The sequence below is a fragment of the Plecotus auritus genome (genome assembly GCF_963455305.1).
Source record: "Plecotus auritus genome assembly, chromosome: 2".
In the NCBI taxonomy this organism is placed as follows: Eukaryota; Metazoa; Chordata; class Mammalia; order Chiroptera; family Vespertilionidae; genus Plecotus; species Plecotus auritus.
In genome coordinates this window covers 43777172-43798112 of record NC_137771.1, presented here as the reverse complement: position 1 = coordinate 43798112, position 20941 = coordinate 43777172, and the positions used below count along the sequence as shown (strand labels likewise).

General features: G+C 42.0%; 1 protein-coding gene across 7 annotated transcripts in view; it reads left to right on the top strand.

Moving 5' to 3' along the window:
* Positions 1-20941, top strand: part of LOC308242313 (uncharacterized protein) — a 261237-nt gene that overhangs the window by 153082 nt on the left and 87214 nt on the right. For 3 of the 7 annotated variants that reach the window (XM_080656327.1, XM_080656328.1, XM_080656330.1), the window contains exon 4: positions 4374-4446. The exons of the other annotated variants lie outside the window; for them this stretch is intronic. In XM_080656327.1, the coding sequence (XP_080512453.1) occupies positions 4374-4446 (73 nt within the window). The remainder of the gene's footprint in view (positions 1-4373; positions 4447-20941) is intronic. 7 annotated transcript variants of the gene reach the window in all.

The window sequence follows — 20941 nt, the reverse complement described above, 5'->3', positions numbered from 1 at the left end:
AATAAACCTCCAAATTTCAATACTTAACACTATAAATGTTGGTTGATTTTTTTCCTCATGAATCTAAGAGCCCAACATGTGTGCTTGTGATTGGTGGATCTCTTCTAAGCAGTGCTTCAGGGAGCCAGGCTTCTTTCATCTGTGGTTCTACAGTCTTAAACATGTAGCCTCCAGGCTACTTGTGGTCATCTGCATTCCATACAGCTGGAAATGGCAAAGCACATGGAGGATTGCATGAAGAACATTGTATAGAGCATGTCTCGAAATAACTCACACCACCTTCCATTGGTCATAAGGCAATCACATAATCATTGCTGACCACGAGTGGGACACGATGATCTGCCACATTAGTGAGCACCTTGGGACTTCAGCCTGAGTCGTCTTCATCTCTCTGGATTGAACATTGTTTTTGCACAAGAATAATGTATGTTTAGTATCTTCCCACTATATGAATCTCCCTCTGCCATCATTGTTGAAGGGTCTTCTTTATATTGGTGAGATAAAGTATAAGATCCTAATTCCTCTCCCTTTTGCTGGCAGTATTCCCCCCACCTCCCGTTCCTGTGAATACAGTTGGGTTGCCTTATTGTTGAACATAATCTTGCTCCAATAGACACAGCTGACTGGTGCAGGCATAGGCACCACCCCAAGCTGAACCAAACAGAATCCTTCATAGAAGCCTTCTCTGAGATTTTTCAAGGTGTACCTAAAGAAATTCACTTCTCTGTAGGTACAGTGTGAGGCTCCGAAGCTGTTTGTGGCCATGTTTTCCATTTGCAGCAGAAGGCAGTCTATAGTGATAGACACGTGGTGCAAAACCAGTCAGGGGCAGAAGAGAGATGGGACAAGTCCTTATGGTCCAGGTCCAGGATGCCAACTGCTCCAAGGCCCAACTACAACCTCATGTTCCTGCAGTTTGGTTCAAGACTTTCACCTATGAGAGATAACCCAGTGCCCTTCCAATAAATTCTCCCTTTGCCTAAGCTAGTGTGAGTTAGGTATACGTCTAAGCAATCACAAAAAACCTGATCATGCAGCTTAACAGCTCAGGATGAGTCACAGGAGGAGCCTGTAGCCCTCCAAAAGGGTTTTTCTCACAGGGCCTGTTCTTTGCTCTAGTACCGTGGTTGGCAAATTTGGCTCGCGAGCCACATGCGGCTCTTTGGCCCCTTGAGTGTGGCTCTTCCACAAAATACCACGGCCTGGGCGAGTCTATTTTGAAGAAGTGGCATTAGAAGAAGTTTAAGTTTAAAAAATTTGGCTCTCAAAAGAAATTTCAATCGTTGTACTGTTGATATTTTGGCTCTGTTGACTAATGAGTTTGCCGACCACTGCTCTAGTAGCTGCAGTGAGCTCATTTCACACCATGCAGGCCTTTCCAGTCCAGTGGGGAAGTCTTCAATCCCTTTCATGGGCTTCCCCCGCAGGATATTGTGCTTGAGGATTCTAAAATATTTTCTTTACAGTTGCATGGTAGATATTTCCTTTTTTTTTGTTCATGGCCTCATATAACCTGAACGCTTGTGTTTCCACATAGATTGAAGGTCATATCTGGAAGCTAGGTGGGTCAATGGGGCCCTTGTTGGGGTTCATGCATATCTATATCAAATGATCCATGAGGTCTTTTCCCACTGTGACCCTTGTACAAGGGTTACACGTGGACTGAGGGTGGAAAAATAATTATTTCTGAAGTACCTTTCCTTTTACAAGGTGACTCCTGTAAATTTCTCTTTTAAGCTCATAAATAACTCCATCACACATGAGTTCGGTAGGATTTCTCTTTTTTTCATTTGTAAAATTAGTGATTAGTGAGCATTACATTGTATTAATGTATACAAAACACCTAGCACAGGGTCAGAAACTTGGTAAGTGTTAGTTTCTCCCTCATATATTCTCACATTACCTACTGCTACTCTCAGGGCTCTGAGAAGTGAAGGGAGCTTAAGACCAGAGGGATTCAGTGGTTTTGTCCAAATTCTCTCAGGAACCACAACCTTACCCCCTATCCCCATTCCCATTGGCCCTCCTTCCCTCCCTCCTGCCCTCCCTCCTTCCATGACAGCTCTGTGTCTTCTCTCGATCCCAGTGTCCTTGTTTTCTCCCACAAGCCCCCTTTTCCTCCCCCTTACTCTCCCCTCCTCCTTCCATCCCCAGCTGCTGGTGTGGCTGGCTGTTCTGATGCTATTGATTTTGTTCTATAAAAGATTGCTCAATTCATTTTCTCCACTGCGGCCCAGTGCCAGACCTCAGGATAGGCCCCACAATGACCGAGCTGATTATGTGCACAGCTTCCCCTGAAGGACTGCAGCCACATTCCCTCTCAGTTCCCAGGCAGGGTAAGACAGTGAAGGTGAACATGATTCATAAACTCTAAAGAGCTAAGCAGAGAGCAGTGGACCTTGACTTGCTCATCTCCATATTTACAAAGCTCAGCACACGGCCTGGCACCAAGTCGGTGTTAATAATGTTCGTTGAAATAAAATGAATCTCTTTTCTTAGCTTCACAGCATCCTTGGCACACAAAGAGGATCTCCACTGACTTCTGATTGGCAGCAGCAGTGGTTTGCAACCCTGGCTACAGATTAGAATCACCTGGGGAGATTTAAAACCACCCGTGATCGGGCCTTACCCGAGACCAACTAACTAGTAATCGCTGGTAGTGTGGCCTGAGCATTGTCACTTGGTAAGAGTTCAATGAGTAACTGATATGCAACCATTGCAGGATTGCAGGATAAGAGTAGCTTTTCTAGTCTGACACTCAAGGTCCTCCATGTCTCAGCTCTTTCTCTGTTCCCATCCTTACCTCCTTCCACTTTATTCTGCACACTCAACATTCCAGCTACTCGACATTCTCACTTTCCCCTGTGGGTGTCACTATGCCTTTGCCCTTGCTGTTTCCCCTTCAAGGACAGCCCTTTCCTAGTATCTTTCTGGCAAGTTCCTACTTGTTTACCCAGAAGAAATGCCACCTTCTCTAAAATATTCCCAGCTTTTTCAAGACTCTGAGGTTCAAATTTTCATTGCTGCATCATAACCTCTTTTCACAGTGGGTTTTGCCTGGTACCTCCAATTTCTCTTGTATTGTCCTGGATTTAGTTTCTTCCACATTGGCCTCTCTTGCCTGATAGTCCAGGTGGATTTTTTACTTGGTCTTGTGTTCTAGCTTTGTCCCAGGACATGGTTGTTTGGGATTTTCTTTTGCTCTAAACTTTGAAGTCCACTTGCTAGCCCATCTCCCCATCCTTTCTCTGCTTCCAAACTCCTATCTGGGTACAATGACTGGGACCACACTTCTTTGGGTTTGGATAAAAATTGTACTGGGTAACAATGGCCCATATTTATTGAGTGTTTACAGCATGCCATGTTAAAGTGCTTTGTTGCAGTATCTTATATAACCCTTTATATATGAGTCACTGGGATTAAATAACTTAAGTAACTCGTCCAAAGTCAATCAGGCAGCAAGAGATTTCCCTGGCCTAAGGGTCTCCAAAGTCCATATGCTTCATGCCTATGTCATACTTGAATGCTGCTTCTGTGTGTGTTTGGTTTTTAACCCTCTTGTTACAGTCACAAGGCTATATCATAATTTATTGGTTGGTGTGTCTTCTCTACCCTACTAAACTGTGATCTTCTCAAGGTCAGGAATTGAGATATTCAAGTCTATCTTCCTAGCACTTACCAAATTGTCTGGCCAGGAACACAGGCTCAATTAATGCTTGTGGCCTGAATAAATACATGGCTACTATAGCCTTATGGGAGACTGGTAGGGAAAAGGAGACAGAACTATCTAGACCACAGTCTGACCATAAAACTCCAGTGTCCCTGATTAGTGGGATCTCTGCTAGGCAAAGAAGGCAGATGGGTGGAGGAGTAGGGGCAGCTGGCCTGGAGGCGCCTTTCCCTGGTTCCCTTGAAATTCAGCGTCTGTCCTGTCCTGTCACCCAGCAGCAAGAGAACATTTATTCCCCAATGGCTGACACTGTGCCAGCAGCAGGTGGCGGCCTGTCCACTGGGAGGGAGGGAGGCAGCAGGCGGGAGCACTGATGTGTGCCTGAGACAAGATGCTGCAAGTCTGCTCTCAGCACGGTGGTGACAGCAGCTGGGACAGGGCTGCAAGTCACCATTCTGTAACCATTAAAGACCAGTTGCTGTCCCTTTCATAATAATAAATTAAAATATCACTCTAAATTGTGCTGGTTTCAGACAGCAAAAAGAAATAAAACGCAAAGACAAAACAACAACAACCAAAAGCACAACAAAAAGAGCCCCCCTGATGCTGTCATTTGGGTTGTATATAAAATTGATAGGTTTCTTGGTAATTATAGAACAGCTTTATGGCTGCTTTTCAAGATCAATTTTTTATTTCCTTGCAGAAAAGGGAAAACAGCAACCTGCAATCAACCAACAACGTATACATTTGCAAAGAAGATGAGAAGGCAAGTAGAGGTAGCATATTTCTTTCTGCTTACTTGGTTGCTTGAAGAACTTGTGTTATTACTAAACCCAGCTCTCAGTATCTCTCTTCACCATTGTCTGAATATGTGGTGCATGTTTGAGGTCAGCAGGCCTGAGGAGAAGCCTGTGAACTTGACTTCAATGGCTCCCTGTGCTTTGGCCTTTTGCAGGCCCCTTTTTAATATAATGACCAGATAAAGTGGCTTGGAGCCATTCTCCTGTCTACAGTGGGCAGCCCAGTGCCCTCCTGAAGATTTATGACATAGCTTCTTATGATCTCTTATAGCCTCTTGCTGTGAATGTTGGCTTCTTGATCAACCAGCTCAACTTGTCCCCTGGGCCTTGGTTTTCTGCATGATACTACTGATGGCCCTCTAGGAAGATCACATGACAGCAATTGTGTTCCCACAGGCTGAAGAGGGGAGTTTTGATCTTGAGTTCTGTAACCACCTTTGTGGCAGGGCCAAGTTGTCATGGTACTCCACCGGTTTCTAGTACCTCATTGACATGGCTCCTGTCCTGGAGCTTCCTTGCTGCTACCAAGACAGGAAACAGCATGGAACTCTAAGATTCAGTGTGATGCCTGCATGCCAGCTCACCATGTTTGGGCAGTAGGGTGGCAGGTTGCATACACACAAGCAAGGAGAGTTACAGGCTATCCCTGCAGAATTACTCGCACCCCGGGTACCTCCACGAGCTTTAGGTATCCATGGATCTGGCTTCCCTGAGATTGCCGAGGGGCTGGGTAGTACAAGATAAACTTATGAGGGAGTTGATGCCCCATGGGTGATCTTTCCCAGTGGGCTACTTCTCCATTTTTCTCCATAGTTAGCTTTTAAGGAGAAGCAGTAGTTTCATAGGATCTCTCAGAAGATATCTCCTGTGAATTGTGACCAGCAGGTAATGCTTTCATTTCTTCCCACCTCACTCTTCTTTTAATCCCTCTCCTGCATCCCTAGGATTGTACTTCCCAATAAAATTTACTATGAAAGCTTTTGATTCAGAAATTGCTTTTAGTGAAACCAGCCTAAGACGTAAAGCCTTATATTAGGACTAGAGGCTCAGTGCATGAAAATTCATGTACTGGAGTGGGGGGTCACTCAGCCCGGCCTGCCCCCTCTCACAGTCCGGGAGCCCTCAGGTGTGTGAGGTGACCCGGCGATCAGGGGAAGGTGATGCCCTCATCACACCTCTGCTGCTGCCACTGCTGGCAGTGCAAGCCTCAGCCGGCCCTGGTTACTTGAGCCTCGGGTGGCCCTGGGCACTTGGGCAGTCACCATCTGAGGCTTGCCTATGCCTCGGGCTGGCCTTGGGTGGCTGGGCAGCTGCCATCTGAGGCTTGCCTGTGCCTCGGGCTGGCCCTGGGCAGCTGGGCGGCTGCCATCCAAGGCTTGCCTGCGCCTCGGGCCAGCCCTGGGCGGCTGGGGGGCTGAGGGGACTGAGGGACTTCGGAAGCAGGCACGTGGTGGGGCCAGACCCACTTGGGGGCGGGCCCAGCCTTGCTGCGGACCTGCCGCCCCAGCGGGGCTGAGGGGACTGGGTGCTGCCATCTTGTGGCTGTGAGCACTGCCATATTTGATGGCATGGCAGTTAATTAGCATATTCCCCCCTTATTTGCTGTGGGTGCTTCCATCTTTGTGTGGGTGTGATGGTCAATTAGCATATTCCCTCTTTATTAGATAGGACAAGGGTATGCAAGCTGACCTAAACTGGAATATTTGAGTTGCCTCAAAAAAACTATATAGTTATGGGGATAACGAGTTGAAATTTTTTATAGTATTTACCTAATTCAAATTATGAGAGGAACATATGTTTGTTATTTAAAAAGTCATAAAATACAGACTTTATTATTAATGAATTCATTTTCTGTCTTCCTCTCTGCTTTTCCTCACTTATTCCACAATCCCAGTACTTGCTCCTCTTATTAATGAGAGAGGGTTCTCAAAGAGGCACTAGGGAATTTCTCATTGTCTTTTCCATGGAGAAATGCAGAACCTTTAGAAACACTACCCCTAACCTCCAGAACTGGAAGTGGAATGGACAGGAACACCAGGCAGAAGAGACCAGTGAGTGAAGGAGATACCCTGCTGCCAACCCACGTGGCCTGTGCTCAGGTTGTATTCCAGATGTAGTCAGGGTGTGCACACATGTGTGTTTGTGCATTTCAGAGTGAGTGGTGAGGGGAAACAGCAAGAGAAAATCGGGCAATTTTGCTGAGTTGTTATTTCCACATCACCTTCTTCTTCATTTTCCAATCAACTCCCACCGAGGCAGAAACAGAGATTTGGAACATAGGGAGTTGCTAGCATCACAGCCTTCAGAGAGTGCCCTGGAGCCATTTATCAGATGATTCAGGTCCAAATGAGCTCACATTTTTACCTTTGTCAAGTGAAGCTTTCGTGACTGCAGGGGTCTTTGAGACATGTTTGAAAATAAATGTAGAGGTTTAGCGAATTTGCCAGAACGCAGACCTTCACCTTTTAAATCGCTTTAGTACTGATGGAATGTGTGGTTGCTGGACAAAATGGACTTGAAATATTATCGAGAAAGAAAAATAAATCAAGATATGCTTCTTTCCAGTGTCTTGCTCTGAAAGCAGGGATAAAAGGCCCAGAAATAAGAGGGGGTCAGATCTGTGTTGTATTTATAACAGCAGTGAATGAACAACAGCAAAAATCCATTCCCTATCCACAGAGCTTGAAGGGCTAGAGAGGTCAAATCAGATAAATAACAGGAATTCTAGATAAAAGGAAGATTGCCCACAGCCCAGACATCCTGGGCTCTAAAGAGATTTCATGGGACTCCTGAGAACTGGTAGGAGGATGCTGAGAAGGGGCAGGAGAAAAGGGAGGATAACTGTGTGGGCTGGTAGCTAAAGTGAGGAGCTTAGTAAGGCCTCAGGCTTTCCATCTCCTAATTTGACTTTTTCCCATTTGCTCTTGCATTTGAAACTCAAGGATTTTTATAGGAAACCCTCAAGATTGAGTGTTTTTTTTAAAAAATATATTTTTTATTGATTTCAGAGAGGAATGGGGAGAGAGATAGAGCTAGAAACCATCATTGATGAGAGAGAATCATTGATCAGCTGCCTCTGGTATACCCCTATTGGGGATCAAGCCCACAATCCAGGCATGTGCCCTGACTGGGAATCAAACCCTGACCTCCTGGTTCACAGGTTGATGCTCAACCACTGAGCCATGCTGACCAGGCAGCTGTTTATTTTTTTAAGTTAGGCTCTTTTGGTGGTAAGAAACAGAGTGTCACTCACATTACCTGAGAACAAAAGTTGTTCTGTAGGGACACACGTGGATAGAAACAAAAGAGTCGTTAGGAAATAAACAGTTCTAATGACTTCCCACTTTCTCTCTCATTAGCTTCATGGCCTCTCCACCCTCCTAGGATCCTCACTTCTCCATGAACCCATTCTCTATACTCATTTTTTGCTACCACCTGAATTTCTAGGCATCTGCTTTGATTTTGTACCCTGTCCTTGGCTTGCCCTTGAGTCATTGCATGTGCTCTGATCCTGGTTCTCTATCTTTGAGCTGTAGTTCCCAATATTAAATCATCGTCTTAGCATTCCTTATTTTAACTTTAACTAAAGGATGTATAGTTGTCTGCTTTTAGATGCAATCTATTGTGGTCAAAGAGTAGAATCGTGTAATATACAACACAGTCACCTCGCAGCAGGGGCTGGGGGCTGGGAAAGGATCTGGGAGAGAAGGGGTAATCAACAATTGTTTCTTCCAGCCCAACAGTCAAGCTGGATTCTCAGTAGGAATGTGCACTAGCTGGCTTTGGATAAAGGTGTCATCAGACCAGTTATCTGTGTACCTGAGTTAACTGTGTGGTCTGAGTATAGGCATGGCATAAGCAGCAAGAACAGGGAGAAAGGAAGGAGCCAATATGTATCAGTAATCATCTGTAAACCAGGCACTTACAGGGATTTATAATGACTTTGTAGTTAGATAGACCAGCTCTGGGAAAAGAACTTAAATTCACCAAGATTCAGTTTTCTCTCAATAATATCTACCTTACTAAGTAGCCATGAGGATTAAATAAAAGAATATGTGTGAAAATATATGGCACATTGAAAAGTTTCCTGGTGGAACAGTAAGACATGGGTTAAGAATATACAAAGGCTCTGAAATCAAACTAAACTTAGATCCTGCCTCACTGCTCACTAGCTGGGCAACCTTGAACAAGTTAGTCAACCTTTCTGAACCCCCTGGTGAGATTAATGGCAGTGAATGGCATAAACCATATTCTCAATAACTATTTAGTATTATTATTATAAGTTTTAATGTTTATTTCATACTAGAGGCCTGTTGCACGAAATTCATGCATGGGGGTGGGGTGTCCCTCAGCCCAGCCTGCACCTTCTCCAATCTGTGACATCCCTCTCATAATTCAGGACTGCTGGCTCCCAAACGCTTGCCTGCCTGCCTGCCTGATTGCCCCTAACTGCTTCTGTCTGCCAGTCTGATCACCCCATAACCACTCCCCTGCCAGCCTGATCAACACCTAACTGCTCCCCTGCCAACCTGATTGCCTCTAACTGCCCTCCCCTGCAGGCCTGGTCACCCCTAACTGCCCTCCCCTGCCGACCTGGTCACCCCAACTGTCCTCCCCTACAGGCCTGGTTCCCCCCCCAACTGCCCTCCCCTGCATATCTGGTCCCCCACAATTGCCCTCCCCTGCTGGCCTGGTCACCCCTAACTGCCGTCCCCTGCCAGCCTGGTTGCCCCCAACTGCCCTCCCCTGCAGGCCTTGTTACCCCAAACGGCCCTCCCCTGCTGGCCCGGTCACCCCCAACTGCCCTCCCTTGCAGGCCTGGTCACCCCTAACTGCCCTCCCCTGCAGCCTGATCACCCTCAACTGCCCTCCCTTGCAGGCCTGATCACCCACAACTGCCCTCCCCTGCCGGCTATCTTGTGGCAACCATCTTGTATCCACAAGGGGGCAGCCATCTTTGACCACATGGGGGCGGCCATCTTGTGTGTTGGAGTGATGGTCAATTTGAATATTACTCTTTTATTAGATAGGATTAAAATAAATGAGTATGTGTACAAGCCTGTCAGGTGGAAAGAATGAGATTAAGGAATTTCTGACTTGTTGCAACGTTTGACAAGGGCCACATCATAAAAGACCAGGTTAGCAGTGTTGGCACCCAGTGTCTTGCATTGGGAAAATGCAGATCTGTGGTGCAGCCAGCCTGCAGAGGTCTGTCTCCAGACTTGTTGGATTCAATCCATTCTCCATGCTGCTGCCTGAGACATCTTTCTGAACCTCAGATCTAAGCATATGGCTCCCCAAATAGAGCCCTCCATGGTTCCTAACCCCTGTAGGATAAAGTTCAACCCCTTAGCATGGCATTTGAGGCCCCCAGGATCATTCCAGGGCTCTGTGGGTCTCTGATGCCACAGCTGGGCCACCAGGAAACTGTTCTTCCATTTCTGCTGCTTTGTTTCTCCTATTGTTGAATCAGAGCTCTGGGAAGGAAAAAGGGACAGATGGAGACCAGGTTATGTGCTCACATCTCAGCTGCCAGGCAGCTGGGAAAGTGAAAACCTCCATTTTCATCTTTCAGGAAAGCATGAGATGTGAATCACTTTTTCCATATTCCAAATATAAATGGTGGCTGACCTTTCAGGGCTATTCGTATTTGAAGTAGGAAGTTTTCACCACACTATATTAACTTCACAGGTATTTTGATTCCTTCTGTTTCTGATTTGCCTTTATAAATAATAAAAATATACTAATTTACATCTAATTCACATGAGATATTGATAGAAATAATAAAGTAAAAATATTGTCAACAGCCAAAACTTTACGTGGTTAAATGTGTTACAGAAGAAAAAAAAAGGGTAAAGTTGAAAAATGCAGAAATAACTGGAGAAATAATAATTTTTGAAGACATAACCAACAAAACCATCAATCTTCAAAACTAGGTATAGTAAGAAATTGACATTATTGATGAGTGAATAAAATCATTTTGACAAAATTTATAAATGCAATATTGAGTAAAGAAAATTAGAATTTGTGTAAATAATGGCCTTCAAAGAAAACTTACAATGGCAGAAACTATTATCATTCAATTTGATGTGGACAAAAAAAGAAATCAATGAATGAAAGATCTATTATAAAATATACATGGAAAGCAGTGGATATTCATGAAAATAATTTTAATAAAATGGAAATAAAAATGGCAAAATATTACTAAATGGAAAATTGGTCAAAAAGTTAAAATGACTTAATCATACCGTGTGAGTGTGTGTGTGTGTGTGTGTGTGTGTGTGAGTGCCTTAGGAAAATTCACCAATATTGATATAATTCTGAGCACATATTTATATTGTACCACTCACTCATTTATTGGCAACGACACTTTAAAAGTACTTGTTTAGAAAAGCAACTTTTGGCTAAGTATTTCTCTGAACCCAAGATAAAAGGCAGGGATTTATTCATATCTTCTGAGTTGATAATTAGATTCTGAGAGCAAGCTGCTATGCAATGTGCTACCAGTATGAGAGGGTTTCCACTGGGGATGACAGCAACTGTCATTCTACTACCTGGAAGCTTACAGAAAAGCCTGCGCTCTTCAAGGCTCTGAATAAGCAACAAAACACAGTGCAGACAGCTTCTGGGAGTTTCCCAAGGGGTCTCCAGCTCTCTTCTGTCATCCCCTCAAATAATTTTTCCTCTCTGTTGCTGAGAACACAGACAGGACTGAGGGATCCTGGGGGTCTATCCCCTATAGTTGGCAGTGCAGTGGCATGCATATGATTTAGAGCCTTACTGTTTAGAAGTAGGATGCATGGGGCATCTCTTCATTGTAGCCCCATGAACACTGCCTGCTGAGATCCATTTCTGCACATCTAACAGCATTTACTAAGATCTCTTGGTAAATGCTTCACTGTGACATGGACACAATGAAGGGAACAGATGTGGTGGGCCAACCTCCAGGGGTTTGTAATCCAAGGCATAAGGACAGACAGTGGGAACACAGTTGAGCACTCAGGCATAACCTGCAAGCCAGGGCACAGGTATGACAGTTGGGACTTAGTGCTGGATGGAAGGCTGTTCCTTCTTTACATATGGCTGCTGCTTTTTACCGCAGGGATCCCTCCAAGGCTCCTTTACACAGCCAGCTCTTCTTTGTGCATTTCTAATAGGATCTGATTTACAAAAATGTCTTGAAAACTTATTCAGGAGCGTATTGACTACATACAGTTCATGACTTTGGCGGAGATGTAGCCAATATCAAACAGGCCAGTAAAGAAATGTGAACTTGTATTTACATTATAAGCAACCCAAGAAACTCCTTTCAATGTGCATAAAACCTAGTTCATTTCTGTGTCTAGCTGAACACCTGGCTTGTGGTAAATGGTCAACTAATGCTTATTACAAATAAATGACTATGGAACAGACTGTGGAATTGCAGAGGGCAGGCAGAGGTGTGAAGAGATCAACCAAAGGACTCATATGCACATTGCATAAAGCATGGACACAGACAATTGGGTGGTGAAGGCCTGGGGAGGGCTAGAAGGGGTCAATGGGGGAGAAAGGAGGACATATGTAATACTTTCAACAATAAAGATTTATTTTAAAAAGAAAAATAAAAATAAGAGAAAAAATGAATAAATGACAATTAGAAACAAAATACTCCATTCATAGGTAAAAAAGATAAAACTCATTTCTATTTTCTAACTTCTTCCTTCTCCACTCTCCTATTCCCCTTTCTCTTCCTCCACTTTCCCTTGTTTTCCTCCTTCCTCCTCCTTCTGTCTCCTGTTTATTCTTCTTTTTCCCCTCTTCCTAACATTTATTATTTCACCAATAATATGATTTATATTGATACACAGTATAAGGTGAGCCTTTGCATATTTTCCCAGAGTATTCATAAATTTCCCAATTATATTTACTTAATAGTCCTTCCCTTGCCCACTAATTTGAATTTCTTTAGGGGAGAGACCCTAGATTAGTAATCTTCATGTCTCCAATACCTGCTATAGGACCTAGAGCATATTGGGTATATGATGTCTTTGTGTTGCCATACTTAATGCCAGTTATGGGCTGAATTGTGTCCTCTCAAATTTATATATTGAAGTCCTAACCCCTGATACCTTAGAATATGACTGTATTTGGAGATAGGGTCTTTAAAGAGGCAACTAGCTAATGAGGGTCTTAGGGTGGGCCCTAATTCAATATGACTACTTGCATAAGAGGAAATATGGACAACAAGTCTACTTGCATAAGAAGAGGAAATATGGACAACAAGTATACACCGAGGAAGATCATCTGAAGACATACAGAGAAGATGGACATCTACAAGCCAAGGACAGAGACCAGAAAAAACAACCCTACTGACACCTTGATCTTGGATTCATAGCCTCCAGAACTATGAGAAAACAAATGTCTCTTGTTTAAGCCACTCAATCTGTGGTTCATGGTTATGGCAGACCTAGAAAACTTAATACAGGACCTACAAAGCAATATATTTTTCTACTAGGGTCTGTGTGTGGGCTATATGCTTTATTACATTGAATTGTCTGACTTTGCTTTCAAGAGATTATTGCATCATTTTAAGTACAGGGTAGGGCAAAAGTAGGTTCACAGTTGTTTGTGTAGAAAATAATACAGTAATTAATAAATAATACTACAAGAATAAACTCTGTGTTTCTCATACTCACAACTGTAAATCTACTTTTGCTCCACCCTGTATGTAGCATATGCATAAAAAACAAAGGAAATATAGTGAAATGTTAACCATGGTTATCTTTGGGTATGGGATTTTGGGTTAGTGTATTTTTTTTGTTTTCATTTTTTAGTATCTTTCAAATTTTTTATAATGAGCATGAATTACTCTTCCAAATAAGGAAAGAAGCTATTTAAAAATCATATGAAGGTGTTAGTGTACTTATAAATTGGTGACCTTACTATAATACACAGGTGAGGTCTATATATAGATGATTTTGAAGTCTCAGATAATCCTTAACCATTTTTGAACTGCTGTAGCTTAGGCTTTTTCTGTGAAAATGATTGTTTCTGAAAATGGTGATTTGTTTGGGTAATCCTCCCTGTTTGTTGTTGTTTTATTGTACAATCCCACTGGGAAGCCATTGTTCACAGAGACTGACATAGTTCATACTTCTATTCCTATCATTGACAGTATTATTTGCAACTGCTTTTTTTTTAACCTCTCCTAATTTCCACACTACCACTTATTGTATTTCATTAAAACTGGTTTAGAAATGCAAGGCATATAATTAGATTGAGAAATATGCTATCGATTTAGTTTTCCATTATGATGTTATCACATGCACAAAAAAAGCCATTTGGTACAATTGTTATGATTAAAACCACAAAAGAGATCTATTACATCTGACTTAGTTTTCAGTGCCTGGTGCAGTGTAAAAATATGAAAAAGAGGGTTAATTCATTTTTATTAGAGCTGCATGTCATGTATCCATAAATGTCTACAGGCTAATAATTTCAATAGAATCTTTAGCAGACAAGAGTTTTCTCAGGAAGTCATATTAAATAAAAATAAATTAATACTTAGATACGCAATTCTTAAGGTTACTGTGGGTAACCATTCTTTCCCAGCTCTGCATTGCACAAAAACACATGCCCCCAGCCTGCACAGGGTAGCTTTCTGTTGCAGGGAGATGAGAAGAGCAAAGAGCATGGATTGTGAAGTCAGACAGATATGGGGTCAACTCACAGTCCATTGCTGTCTAGCAGAAGGCCAGATCACTATTTAATAAGTATCTACCACGAGCCAGGCTTTTATAGACATGAAGCCAGTCAGGTCCTATAGCTGCTAAGTTACTGGTACAAGTTCATAGTTAGTAAGTGACAGAATTTTACTAATAGTCTCCTTCACTCCAAAGTTTAGGAACTTTCTGCAATAATATTCTCTTTCCTTTTATTAAATGATTTTGAATGAGTTTATGTAATGTTTCTGAGCTTCCATTTTCTCATTTGCTAGCTGAGAATATTAATACTTCTTTCTTCATAAGGTGGTCTTGATAATTAAATGCGTTAATGTCTGTATTAAACTGAGCATCCTGTTTAGCACATAATGCCAGTAAATGCCCCTTTTCTCTGTTAACCTGAGGCAACTTAGGGGTTGTACCAATTTGGAGGAAAGATAATGATATTCTTCACCTATGTAGAGAAAATGCAGGTTAAAAAATCACAATTACTGATATAGAAAGGCCTTGTTTATTAGAATAGTCTGATAATTAGCTATAAAAACATTACAGCTATGCTTCTTAATTTTTTAGAAAAATAGACTTTATATTTTAGAACAGTTTTAGGTTCACAGCCTAAATGAGAGGAAGGTACAGAAATTTCCCATGTATCCCCTTTTCCACACATGCATAGCTTCTCCCACAGTCAGCACCCCCGCCAAAGTGGTACATTTGCTAGAATTGACTTAGATTTCATGACCACCCAAAGTCCATAGTTTACATTAGGCCCACTTTTGGTGTTATACGTTCTCTGAGGTTTGGGTAAATTATAATGGCATGTACACATCATCATAGTACCATAAAGAGTAGTTTCACTACTTTAAGAATTCTCTGGGCTTTGTCTATTTATCTATCCCTCCTCCCCAACCACAGATCATTTTACTGTCTACACAGTTTCACCTTCTTTAGGTAGTCATATTGTTGGAGGTGAGGTTAACTGAGCATCGGGGGTACCCATGAGCCAGTTGGGGGATCCACAGGCAAGGTATCCCCACTGGCACCTGGACAGGCTTCCTGGTGGAGTCTGCGATGCAGTTAGTAGGATCTGCATCGCTTTGATGTCCTCTAAGGGGTGGCTGTTATTCTCTCAGACTCACTTCCCGCCTCCGAGTTGTGCAGCACACCTCAGTATTCTGCATGTGGAAGAAAGAAGTGGGTGTCTTTGGCAGAGTCCTGTATAGCTGGGGAAGCCAGCTGCCCATTCACATTGTCGGCTTCCCTCAAAGAAGAAATCATGGGCTTAGAAAGTTCTTCTTGGCACTGAGCTGTGCCACCTTGGGGGAGGGGTGACAGAGATCGAGTGAAATTGTTCTGTTTAGCCTTTTCAATATGCCCAATATTGGATTTTTTCCCCTAGTGGTGTGCTGGAATTTCTCTGCTGGACTATCAGACTTTTAGAAAGGCGATCTTGTCCATGGGTGATTGTCAAAAATTAGTGTTCTTTGGGAGAAAGATGTGACAAAATTCCTATTTTGCCATTTTGATGACCTCATTTTTCAACAATTCCCTCTGATTTTTTTATGACAGAACTACAGATTTTATTTCATGTTTTATTTCACTTAGCAATGAGTTTCTTGGGAATGAAGATATTGTACCTAAGGATGATGTTATGAACTGAGTTGTGTCTCCCCTCCCCCTGCTCAATTCATATTTTTTAGCTCTAATCCCCAAGATAACTATATTTAGAGACTGAGTCTTTAGGGAGGTAATTAAGGTTAAAAGAGATGAGCTGGGTAGGGCACAAATCCAATAAGCCCTAGGGTTGTTGTGAGAAGAGGAAGAGACACCAGGAGCATGAACAGAAAAAAGGCCAGGTAAGGGCCCAGTGAGAAGGCAGCTACCTGTAAGTCAAGGAGAGGGCCTCAGGAGAAACCAAGCCTACCAGCACCTTGATCTTCAATTTCCAGCTTCAAGAACAGTGAGAAAATAAATTGATATTTTTTAAGCCACCCAGTCTGTTTATTTTGTTACAGCAGCCCTAGCTGACTAATACAGATGGCACCTGGCCTCCTTTTATCCTGATGAAGGCTTTGGATCACAAAAAGTTTTAATAATGCATGCATTTTATAATGGTAAATATTCATATTTATTTAAAGAAACAGTTGTGTAGATTAAATTGTTGGGATTCAAAAACAAAATATCTTTTCATGTCATGGAAAAGAACTGAAGGAGAGGTCTGAGAAATGAATAGGCAAGTGAGAAAATATGCTGTAGAGAAAGTCCCAGTTTTTTTTTTTCCTGACACTAAATGTGAACCTGATATATTTGTTCTTTTGCACATTAATATGAGCAGCAGCAGGGCCACAGCCATATCCTGAGGGCCTCTGAGACAAATGCAAATGTGTGTGGGAGTCATTTAACCGGCAAGATCACCTATTTCCAAAAAGATATTAAAGAAATTACAAATAGGCAAGTACATACTATTTATTGAAATCTAGCCCTGTGCCATGCAAGATGTTAAGCCATTTATTGAATTATCATTTAGAGGTTTTATTAGTGAATTGTAATATTTCATTAATCAGGGCAATTCTAGCTGTTGCAAAAAACAAATGTCAATATGTTAATGGATGAACTTAGGAGAAGCTTATTTCTTGATCACATCACAGTCCAAACTGGCATTCCTGTTTAGTGGGAGTCTTTCTTCCATGTGGTAATTAGGCAATCAAAACTCCTTCTTTTTGCTCTCTTTTCTTTAAGGGCCTTCCACGTGGAAGAGGGGGAAGAAAGGAGGAAGTCCATTGGCTGCTTCACCACCTTGGCTCTTATATTTCATTGGTTAGAACTAGTTTCATGAAACCATTAAAATGCATGCTTTTTCTTTGTGTGGCTTTGTCACTGGAAGGTAGCTGTCCAGACAGGCACCATTGAGTCCTCTCTTGCATTAACCTGGAGCCGTATTACTAGTTCCCATTAATGGAAATGAATGGAAGCAATGTAAGTTACATCTGGGCCATGGCTAAAAGTGTGTGTGTGTGTTTTATCCTTCTGTTTTCCTTCGAGTGATGATAAGGCTCCAGGGCATGACGGAACCCCACAGGGAAGGAACCTAGGTCTCTGAGTGACCTAATAGAATGCTCCCCACTTGCTCACCATGACCACTTTCATTTTATTGCAGGGAGCCAGAGTAAACTTGTATTGTGTTAAGTCACTAAAATGTTGAATGAAATCTGTTTGCTACAGTGGCTAAGGTTATTCTAACAAATATGTGGCTTCATCTACAAGCAAAAAAAGTAGGTAAATATGGTCCCTAGTCATGCAACCACTTCCCAATGAAAACTTTGAAATCAGGAGTATAGCTTCTGGGTGCTCAGCTGACTCTGCTCAGGCACCTTTCACAGTGCCTGACTACTGAACAAATACATGACATAATTAAAATTGATGCCTATTGGGGGCAGGAAGCTCTGTGGATATTGATGTAACTATTAAATACTGGCCACAGTACTTTTTATAAAAATGTTATTTATATACATCATTTCATTTAAACCCAGTGATAATCCAATTAGTTAGGTTTCATTGTTATTTATTTATTTATTTATTTATTTATTTATTTGTTTGTTTGTTTGTTTACTAGAGGCCCAGTGCACGAATTCATGCACCAGTGGGGTCTCTCAGCCTGGTCTGTGGGATCGGGCTGAAACCCACTCTCTGACATCCCCTGAGGGGTCCCAGATTGCAAGAGGACACAGGCCAGGCCAAGGGACCCCACCAGTGAACAATCAGGGTCAGGGAGGGATGCGGGAGGTTGGCTTGCCAGGTAGGGACCACAGGAGGGCTCCAGGGCGTGTCTGGCCCATGTCGCTCAGTCCCCATTGGCCAGACCCCAGCAGCAAGCTAACCTACCAGTCACAGCATCTGCCCCCTGATGATCAGTGCACATCATAGCGAGCAGTTGAGCAGCCTTAGCATATCACTACCATATTACGCTTTGATTGGTTGAACGGCCACTGGTCAACTGGGCACTTAGAATATTAGGCTTTTATAGGATTTATATGTTGGTCTTCCTTCTTGAACAGTGAGCTTCTTCTCATTAGGATTAGTGTCCAACTTTTCCCTGTGTTGTTGATGCCTGGCACAGTGCATAGCACATAATGAGGACTCCATGTCTGGTGACTGAATACATGCATGGACAGGTGGATGGGTAGATGCTGGCTGGTATCTATAAGGCCACAGGCACCTTATATATGGCTTTTGTGTCAGAGCTGAGGGGCAAAACAGAGTAGGAGAAAAAGAATTTGGAAAATAGGTGGGTAGAAGCTATGTGCCAGCCGTGGGCAAACTACGGCCCGCAGGCCGGATCCGGCTGTTCTATCTGGTTCTCTTGCTCTCCCCTCCGCTCCTTTACTTTGAATTTATATTAGTTCACACAAACACTCCATCCATGCTTTTGTTCCGGCCCTCCGGTCCAGTTTAAGAACCCATTGTGGCCCTCGAGTCAAAAAGTTTGCCCACCCCTGTCTAGACCGTAAACTAATCTTCAATTGGAAGAAATTCTCCAATTGGAAGAAATTTTAGTCAATAAATTCAAACACAAATCAGGAATATGTGGTTTGATACTATAGTCCAAACAAGTCATTAGTAGATCTCCAAGGTTAACCACCTGGAAGTTGTCCTTTAGATATTCTAGGGTGTTATTGGAGAATCTGTTGGGCTAGACATTTCTAGTCTGCAAAGCTGCTGATTTAGTAAAACCCATGTATCTAAAATGGTTGGTTATCTAAGATTGAAGCGTAATCAGAATTCTCTGGCTAACGTCAGCACTTTTTTTTTTTTTTTAAACATCAGATGCACAATTTTAAGTTAATCATTCTCCTTAGTATGGTTCACTTTCATCATCATCTTTGTAGGTGCCTTCTTTTTTTTGTTTTGTTATGTTTACTTAGTACTTTCCCCTTCATTCTTTTTTCCTACCTCTGCTATTTCTTCCCTCTTACAATTGCCACACAAATGGTATATTTGATATATGCCCTCTAAACCATCTGCCACACAATAGGCAGTATAGCACACTGTTTAAGCTTCTGGCATTAGAACCTGGTTTCCACACCTCACCCTCCTGGTGTGACGTAACACAAGCTCTTCAGGCTTTTTGTGCTTCAGTTCCTTAATTTTCATATAGTTATTTGAAAAATAAATATATTAATATGTATGCAGTATGCAATTAGTGCCTGACATAATGTAAGTGCCTGCAAACCCTTGCAAATGTACATATTATATGTGTTTTAAATGAATCTATTTATAAATTAGTAAATATCATTTAGTTTACTTTCATTGCTGTCAAGGTCATTGGGTTTTGATAAGTGCAGATTGTCATGGATCTACTATATGTATCCATACAGAAGAGTTTTACTGCCTAAAAAATCCTGTGTCTTACCTACTCAACTGTTCCCCTTCACCAATCCCTAGTGTCTAATGATCCACCTTTCATGTAATAATATGCATGCAAGATTCATTGGTATTGTTGCATGGATTAATAGCTTATTCTTTTTTATCACATATAGTGACTAGTATTTTATTGTGTGGATTGCTTATTATTCACCTACTGAAGGACATGTTGGTTACTTCCAACATGTTTTGGCAATTATCAATAAAGTTGCTAACAACCTTTCCATGCAGATTTTTTTATTAAATATCTTTATTGATTTCAGAGAGGAAGGGAGAGGGAAAGAGAGATAGAAACATCAATGATGAGAGAGAATTATTGATTGGCTGCCTCCTGCACGTCCCCCACTGGGGACCAAGCCTGCAATCCAGGCATGTGACCTTGACCAGAATCGAACCTGGGACCCTTCAGTCCACAAGCTGATGCTCTATCCACTGAGCCAAACCAGCTAGGGCTCCATGCAGATTTTTATGTGGACATTGCATCTGTTTTTAAAATTGAAATTGACTTACATTTTTAAGTATTTTTTTGTATCAAGTATATGTTAACTTCATAAAATGGATAAGGTTATTTTACCTCTTTTTCTGAGTTCAAAAATTATTTAAATTTGGAATGTTTATTTCTTGAAATTTTAGTGTAATTCATCTGAAAATATGTCTATGCTCTGGCTTTTTATGTGGGTAAGGTGTTTTGGGTATTTTAAAAATATATATCTAGGCATTTAAATATCTGTTCTGCATTGAACTCCCTAATAGCTTTTAATCTGTAATATTGCATAACTTTTAATTTAGGGACATTATTGGCCATTTTTCTTTATTTTTTCCCCTCTTTCATTCCTCTCATTCTGGTACCACTAAATATTGACACCTCTACATCTCCTGTATCTCTTAACTTTTTATAACTTTCCTTAATTTGAAATTTCTTAATACATTTGGTGATGATTCTTTGGATCTTCTGGCCAACTAAATCACTATTGATTCTGTCTTCCCTTATTCAGCCTATACATTTATTCTACAGCCACTGCTATCATTGTCTCATCATTCTTTATGAGCTAATATTTTTGGGGACTCTTCTTTGATCACCAATGTGTACCTAAGAGAAGGTTGACATCTGAGCCCCTGCTTGTGGTTTTTCAAATAATCTTTTTTGGGGGCTGCTGGTGGGGACAACCTCTGAGGTTGCAATTCAGGCTTAACCAGTGTCTGTTTACAGCTTTCTCCTTCATTATCTAGAGGCCCTTCCCTTTAGGGTATATTCTAAGCACTGCTATTTTCTGAAAGCTGTGACTTTCTGCTGGGGTTGTCTAGCCCAATGATGAGAGTCAGAAAGGAGATAAAGAAATTTTGAGGGGATC